The following is a 9,117-nucleotide window of genomic DNA, read 5'->3' on the forward strand; positions in this document are numbered from 1 at the left end:
TAATATACGATGTCCATTATCATGTTAATGTCAGCTAATATACAACCTTAATGTTTCATATTTCTCACGTTGACTGTATGTTACGTGCAAAGAATTTTTCAGGTAAAGTCTAAGAAAACTTAAGGAACCATTTGAAAGTGAATAATGTGTTTGTCATCAGATTTTCAATTATAGGAATGACCTAGTGCCAACAAATTTGCTTCAGGTATAGATCTTTGTCAGATCTAATTCTGTATGAAGTCCTTTATTCGATTTTCGGATCGGGGGTTTCTTGTTTGGATTTGGGAGATAAAAATGTATTCGAAAGAATGAGTTTCCAAGAATGCCTTGTGTATATGCAACCCCATTGCGCCACGGTTGTGCGGGCTTACATAATAGCAGAGGATAAACACCGAATAATTAAGTAAAACCTTTTCTTTCCTCTTTTTATTGAATTCTGAATTAAGAGTCAGCAAAAGCAAGTGCTTACTCTGTTTATTCAGTTTCTGAATTAACACCCCACAACAACAAGTGCGTACAGGTAGTTACTTCAATAACATTCTCAATATACATTATGTGTTTTGTGCTATGGTACTTTTATTTTATACTTTTATTCACATACATACTTCTTACACATATTCTATGTACAGTAATATTTTGTTTAACACATAAAGATTAATAAAGATTTATTTAACCATAGTATCCATAACCTCCGTATCCAAGACCATAACCTCTGTAGCCGAGTCCGTAACCTCCATAACCAAGGCCATAACCTCTGTAGCCAAGGCCATAACCTCCATAACCAGCGTAGGCTGGGTAACCTAGAAAAATACGTAAGTTAATATTAAGTCATTTATTTATGGTATTACATTATAGAAGGATTTCTATATTATTTTTCCCCTGTATATTACTAAGAGTAACATAACTATAATTGAATTGTTTTAAAATGTACATGAGATACCGTAAACTTTTTTCTTCATAACTGTTTACTTAGATATTGGAGACTACAAAAAAAAAAAAAAATAATAATAATAATAATAATAATAAATGGTAGCCTAATGTTGACAAACTACTTGTTTTGATTGAATCATATGAATCAAAGTGTATTAGCTATGTTTTCTGTATTGCCAGTATAGCTCTAAATTTATAATCAACTCAATATTTTTTTACTTATTTTCAGATTCGTGTAACAAAAAAATCCAATTTGTTGTGCCCAAGCCTTCAACTACGTAAGTTAGTCTTTCTCTAAGTTTTAAAGAAAGCTGAAGTTCCAGAGGAAAAAAAAAAAAAATATTTTGTATATGATAAGCAGTTGATAGTAGTTTGACGGTCCTTTTCAGGACGAAAGCTATGGGAGGTATAGTTTAAAGTGGAACTTCGGAACGACCATAATGCATTCAAATGTCAAGGCTCCTCCACAAGGAATCCCCCAAGACCCCAAGACCCCGCCCATCAAAGGGGCGCTGGTTACCCAATAGACCAGTGGTGAGGTCAGAGTTGATAATGAATGACAACTTAGTATCTATAACTGGTAAAATGACGATAATCAATTGATTTGATCTCAGCGGGCGGAGAAAAGGGAATTTTTGGACTGATTAGGAAAGGTATTTGAATTGTATACAAAATGAGAAATACGTGTAAAAGGATGAAAAACCAACTTAGCTAAATGTTATAATTGTAGGTGTCGATATTGAATTGTTTTAGGGTAGATAACATGCAATTTGGAGCCACACAAATTGTACCGAAATGCCAGAAGTACGCGTTAATTCAGAATGTGTACAGATTTGTAAAAGTGAATTTAGCTACATAGGTATTTTCGAAAGAAGACATCTATGTTTTTGTGTAGTTGCAATTCAACCGGAAAATGTTAACTTTTTACATATTTCGTAAATAATATAAAGTAAAGGATGGCTTCATCTTTGGGAAATAACGAACAGTCCCAAGGGCTGGAATAGGAATATGGGTTCACACTTTTTACACTTCGGTATGCAGTTAGTACCTTACCTCCTTTCCGCTCCCCATATTTTCTCAGGTACCCATTTTACACAGGCTGGGTGAATTTAACAGCTTTGGAACAATACTAAAGCGTGAAATATCTATGTCTGTACAGGGAGCGAACCCGAGCCGTTCAGGTAACGCAATTGTTTGGCTCTTTGTGGACAAAACATGTAAAAGCAAATTAGGAGAATTCCTATCTGTGAAAGTGTTTCATTTGAGATAAAGAAATTTCACAATTTCGAGTTCAATTTACAAAATATATTTGTACGTCACTCTATGTCTTTTAATTACACATTATTTTATTTTGTCATTTGAATGCAAGTTTCAGCAATCTATTATTGAAAAAAGTTGCATAATTCCTGTACAGTGTACTCCGTAAGACGGCTAATTGCATGACAAACTTTCTCTAGAACAACATTAACTAAGTTCCACCTTATGCTTAAGATCCATCACAGGGTATACACGCACCTACTTTTGAAGTTGTAGAAATATTGCAAGATTTATGACTTATTGTAGTAAATAATTAAACTATTTTACCTATGTATCTTCCATATCCAAGACCAAGTCCATAGCCGAGACCGCCATATCCAAGACCAGTGTAGCCAAGTCCAATAGAGTTAGCTGTTTCCAAAGAATCTTCTTTCTTCTCCTCTGCAGTTGCTTTCTTTTCTTTTGAGGCTTTCTTTTGTTCAGCGGCAGAAGCCAACACAATGATGGCCATCAAGGCGAACACGACGAAAAGCTAGAAATATAAGTAGAAAAGAGAACATTAGAATAATATATCTCCAAGTTATTATGCAAAGAATTCGAAAATAAATAATAAATAAAAACAATAATCATCAATCTCTACTACAAGGAAGTTCCTGTAATCTTACCCATCGATAAAACTAGGGGAAGATGGGGTAATAAGAGACAGATAAAATGGCTGATAGTTTGGTTTATCATCAGAAAAACAAACAAACAACAACAAAAAAAAAAAAAAAAAAAAAACATCCACAGCTTACTGTATCCTTCTGTGTGCAAGCCTAAAAAATTCAGATTGCTTTTAGATAACTTCTTTTATCTTTCTACCTTCTTTTTAATCTTCTTTCAAAAAGTGTCTACCAAAAACTTTAGGTACCTAGAGTCAGTTTTTTTATGAAGAGTTTTTTAAACCAACTTAGTTATAAATGTTTCTTAAAAAATTGGTTGTATAAATTTGTGCAGCATTACTGATACTTCAAAGTGGAATTGTTTCAGTTTTTCTCTGATAAATGAGCTTACCAGAAAATTCGTGTCTCTTATTACCACCCCTTTTTTTGTCGGGGTAACAGGGGACAGTCTTTTGGTCTTTCCAAGTTCACTAACTGAAGATTAATATTCCACTGTCCTCCTCATATGATGATATTCAAGAAGTGAATAAAGTTTCTATATTTTATATGATACTGTAATTTTATTAGGAAATGATCCGTTCATTGTTAAAAGAGCACAACTTGTAAATATTAACAGGCTTTATTCTGTTAAAAAGAGAGAATGTTTGGTTTAAAAAGTTTTGGTCTAGGCCTATTTTCTGTTTCAGTGCTTCAAGTTTCATTCCATTATTATTAAAAATATTCACGCAGGCTATTTTTTTTTTCATTTTGGTGTAGCCTATTTAATTTTAAATAGCCTACTGTGTAAGAAGTCACTGTATCATAAACAGTTGTTTAACGATATGGGCCCTACCTTTTTAATAAAGAAAGGTTTATATGACTCCATTATGTTATTTTGTCATTCGAAAATGTTTAGAATGAGTGAAAAACTTCAGAAATTATGAAAATCTGTAATTTATAGTTTGTAATCAAAAGCATTCAATTTCCGATTACGACTTTCACTAACCTTAATTTTCAGATGACAATTGAAATAAAAGTAGAAAGAATAATAACATGTAAAAAGGAAGTGCAATAAAATACACCTTACACATATCCCCTGTAACCCCAGTTGAATAACAAGGCACAGCATGAAATAAATCTGGGAAGCGTCTCTTATTACCCGATACGGGATAATAAGAGACAACAAATATTTTTTTTTCGAAGTCTTCCTGTACATTAGAAGAAATAAAATGATTTTCTATTGTGTTGCCCAGTTACAAAGTATATACACACAGAGAATCAGAAATATAACTTGAAAACTGTTAAAATTTTAAATCACTTTTGTCTCTTATTGCCCCGAGTGTCTCTTATTACCCCATCTTCCCCTATCTAAAATATTTGTACAAAATGTTTACATTTTTTATACTTTGATTAATTTTTTATGGGTTTGTGACAGCTCGAAAAGCGAGCAGGAAGCCCTAAGGTAGTAGTTCTCACCTTGCCTTTTTGAGTCAAGCCCTCACTTGGTTGAATTCGATTGACCTGCGCTTCCTTGAACCTAATGTTAATCTAATCTACCCATATAGAGTGATGAATGTAAAACCTGGACGATGCGGCTTAAGAACCATAAAAAAAACATCAATTCTTAAAATTAACCTTGAAGAATCTACATTATTATTTATAAAAAGGGTTAATATTTCAATTAAACTTTCATTAATTTTTAAATGGATAATGACTCGTCTTATAACAAGAGTAAAATCCCAAATGCCCTCTAAATAATGTATTGCAACCAAACGCCCTTTAAGTTAAAGCGCCTCCTTTGGAATTGAGAACGCACTCTGGTGCATTAACGCTCACATTGAGAACACTGGCGTAAGGGATGATTTGATTTTAAGTTTTGCATCTCGTTCAGAAGCAAGACTATACGAAACATGGACCTACAGTCTTACGTGGGATCCGAACTACAGCAACTCCCGCCGAGAATCAAATCCTGGTCTCCAACGCCAAAAGCTTGTACAGTACATTAACTATGCCCTAAGGGACAAAGGCAATCTATGTTGCATCGACAGTTCTTTTTCATTAGAACTTAACCAGGTATTATTTGCCACACCGTTAATCAAAAATAGCTTAGCTGAAATATCAGAAAACAGGGTCGGATTAGAAGGAGCAACCGGGCACCTGGTTAAAAGGGCGCCTAAAAGATGTATATATATATATATATATATATATATATATATATATATATATATATATATATATATATATATATATAAAATATGTGTGTGTGTGTACAAAGTCGGGAGCGCCGAATTTAGTGTTTGTTCCAGGTGACACAAACTCAAATTGCGAGTCTGTCAGAAACCTATAGACACTTTAATTGGAGTATAACTATGAATTTTAATTTAAACCTTCATTGTAAGACAAATTATTCAAACGCTCATTGAAATCATAGTCTTCCTCAAGTAGAGATGGCAGGACATATATTTTACTTTTAATATGTGATTACGCACATACAGCAATGATTTTTTTAAAAATTTAGAATGCACATGAATAAAGTAACTAAAGAATAAGTAAACAAATTATACATAAAGTTTTAAATGCTGCAAATTTAAATAATTAAGGGTAGACTATTAATTATAACAACCAACATAGATAGTTGCTTAACTTTATAATAGGGAACGTATTAGATGCAGAGCACAAAATATATTATTTGTCCAGTCTTACATAAATGTGTTGCAAAATATTACGTCAGGATACGTTCTTCGAAGAAAAGTTATCACACCAATGCTGAGGATAATCAACAAGGCTTGGGGTTCGGCGAAGTATGTTTTCAGATCGCGTGTTTTCATGGAGATCCATATTAATGTCTCGTTACATTATGTCTAACAACGGAACATGCGTACCTAAAGGCCTCATCTCCAAATTTATAGAGAAATATACGCCACCGCCACTGTCCTGCTAGCTCAAAGAAAATCAGACACTTTAAATTACACTCTCTATATACTGTGGAAATGTTATCTATAAAGTTCTAGTTACTAACACACTGATGGCAAGTAGCAGCATCAAGTGTCTCTCTTGTGGAGTTTAGTTTGTATGACTTTATAAAGGGTATCCCATAAAGATTGCAACCATTTCTGTTCTAGTAAGTTGGCAGCACTGAAAGTTAATAATAAACAATTAAAAATAAGATGTTTCAGTACATTTTTCCAGAGTTTGTACAGATTAATGTATCATTAGAGCCAAAAGTATCACTGTTTAAGACTAAGCTGTTCGTTACCCTAAGAGGAAGGGCACGCTTGCTCTGTGATAGAGCGCTTATCTCTGTGCGTGGGGTCATGGTTCGGTCCACGGTGATGTAAATTTATGGTGGACAATACCGTGTCCGTGGGATTTCTCAGGGTACTTTCGTTTCCACGTACATTCTCATTCCACCAATTTTTCTATCGCCATTCATTTGTCTTACTCATTCGCCTCTCTTAGCCTAATGGGCATAACCGTGGGACGTTAAACTAAAAGGTGTCAGGATTTGGTTGTCGAACAGCATCAATTTTTATGTTTACAAAGTATTTGCTTCATTTCCTCGAAAACGACTGAGGAAATGACTTTTAACACCCACGCATATCTCTTTGTTCAGCTTAGTAAGACCTACCATAAGCCTCATGTTTAGACATTTTTATTTATTATTATTTAACGCTGACAATAAGGTAAAAGTTAACCTCCTTTTGGGCACAACATACAGTGGAATCAATATTAATGCACAATAACATCAACAAAAATTAGAAACAAAACGCAAGAATGTCACACTGGTAATGTTCCCATACTAACGAAGTAGAACTGATAAAGGCTCTGGAAAATGCCACTCAAGATGACCCAGTGAATAGAACCCGTACCCTCCTGACACTCAAATCACGAACGCTAACTAGTGTTGTTCACTAGGTGTCAAAGAAACATTAACGTGTCTATGTGATAATACTTGTACAACAAAATTAGAATAAACTAGTTTTTATAGAGACAATGTCCGTAATTGTAACATATAATCCATTCTTTTAACTCATTTCATGGATTTTTTTTTTCTGAAGTTCACTTAAAGCAAATGAGCATTTACAACTGGTAAGTGTTGGCCTTACAAGCGAAGTTACGGTAAGTGGGCTAGAGCAAACATTCGCACGGAACACTTGCACAAGACTAGAGCTGAAACTATATTTTAAAAATATATATTTTCTGTAGGCAGCAAAACAATTTCCCAAATATATGCATTATTCCAGAACTTATTCAGGTTGTCACTATTAGGTACGTTTTCTGTTCATGAAACAATAATTCACTATTTCGGATGCCATTAAAATATTCAGTTTACTGTGCGAATCTATGAAAGACTACATAACGTTTACTTAGACTACATAACGTTTACTTTATATGTGGTTAACTCAAAGAATAGTATCGGAAATGTTTGTGCTATGTAAATTGGAGTTAATTCAGGCAGCTTCACTCATTTATTAGATGATGCAGTTTTAATACTGTAAATTTGATAATCTCATAGTAACCAAACTCGAGATTATGAGGTAGACATAATTTAAATTTGGTTGGTTGATAGAAGTTTTAGCATCGAGGCTGTATGACACGTGCACGTACAGCTTAATGTGGGATTCGAACCACATGCGCTTTCACGGGGGATCGAACCCGGATCTCACACACCGAAGGCACGCTCGTTTATCATAGGCACACAAGGAAATGTACTTTAATTTAAAACGTTTCTTTTTCTCAGGTGATCAACAGAAAGATAAAAACACAAATGTTTTAACTAGGATTCGAATAACGAAATAAATATCGCTTGAACTTCAACCTGTTTCCACAGGTCACATGATTATACATACCAACACAATTGGGTACAGCAATGAAACAGTAATTAACATTGTAAGGAACGAAGTTGATAAAAAATAAAGAAATATTTTCTTACCTTAGACATGGTTGTAGTGTTGTGTATTTCCTTGGATGATACATAACTGAAGAGCTGTTTGGCCGTGCTTTTATACTTGAAACATTGTATTGTATGGAAGGAAGTCATTTTAATGGAATTCCATTCTTTAAAATTTCTCCTGGAAAAAGAAAATTTTAGCAAAGGAAAAATTTAATTAATTTCCTTCGTTTCTGCTGCTTTTCTTCTAATTTTTCCGTTTCTCCTGAAATGAAAACCAGCAAAATAAAATCACGTGTGAATTGTAATAAATTGAACACATTAGTTCAATGATGTGTGTAAAAGTTCAGGAAAGAGATTGTACGGGGTTCCCTGGTTCGATTCGCTTGCATGTAAATTTGTGGTGGACAACATTATGTCCGTGTATTTTCTCGGGGAACTCCCATTTTTTTCGCACATTTTCATTCCAGTAAATCTTCCATCATCATTTGCCCTTATCATCCCTCTCCCTTAGCCTAACGGGCATAACCGTGAAACGTTAAACTGAGAGATTTTAACAGTTTCGTAATCAATTCGCCTAATTCCCATTTCACCTCATTTTCACAGATGTTATTCATTGATAAAATTCACAGAGTTTAGGGCAGATAAACGAAAAAAAGATTTAAATCAAAACATAATAAAAATTATGTAATATACACGTTATTGACGAAAATATACAATAATATAAATTGTCATTCTACATATCTTGTATGTATTTATTGTAGTTTTTATGTGCTAAGTTATAGGTCTCGTCCTAAATAGCTTTGGTGCTGACACAGAAAGTAAATAGATAACAATTAGTTCAACCAACCCCCAAAATGTCCTGGGTTTGGTGAGGTTTTGGGAAGTAGTGCTAAAGATTCGACTGGGTATGTCTTTCCTTTCTTTTATTTGTTTCTTTTGTTTATTTTTCCTTTCTTTTGTTTTATGTTTCTTTACTTTTCTTTCCTTTTTTATTTGCTTCCTTTCTTCTTTATTCTTTTATTTATTTTTTAAAACACTTTTGTTTGTGGGTTTACACAGCTATAGCAAATTCTAGCTTCCTGTCAGTTTAGTGCATGTTTAAAAGGCTTTTAAAAATGTACATCAGATAGTACAGGAAAGAAGTAACCATTCAAAACACATGACAAATAAATCTCTAAACATTCTATTGTGAGATGAATATATTTATTGGCATAATTAAATGGATTTTCAAACCAATGTTTTAATGTGAAACATTTGTTTTCACACAGGGGCGCATGCAGAAGTGGTGCTTGGGATTCAGATCTCCTCTCTCTCTCAGAATTCTCGATTTTCTGTAAGTTTAGTCAAAATTTATTGGCGATTCTTCTTCTTCTTCTTCTTCTTCTTCTTCTTCTT

The 9,117-nt window shown here is 33.7% G+C and overlaps 1 protein-coding gene across 1 annotated transcript; it reads right to left on the reverse strand.

The window, feature by feature from the left end:
* Positions 1-568: 568 nt before the first annotated feature.
* Positions 569-7,788, reverse strand: LOC145692837 (uncharacterized). Its single transcript, XM_081768338.1, has 3 exons — positions 7,762-7,788; positions 2,515-2,719; positions 569-800 (listed from the first exon to the last, which is right to left on the reverse strand). The coding sequence occupies exons 1-3, from the start codon at positions 7,768-7,770 to the stop codon at positions 670-672; spliced, it is 345 nt and encodes a 114-aa protein (XP_081624464.1). The 5' UTR covers positions 7,771-7,788; the 3' UTR covers positions 569-669.
* Between the last annotated feature and the right edge of the window lie 1,329 nt (positions 7,789-9,117).

Source organism: Thermobia domestica, chromosome 8, assembly GCF_964235325.1.
Source record: "Thermobia domestica chromosome 8, izTheDome1.hap1.1, whole genome shotgun sequence".
NCBI classification, from domain to species: domain Eukaryota; kingdom Metazoa; phylum Arthropoda; class Insecta; order Zygentoma; family Lepismatidae; genus Thermobia; species Thermobia domestica.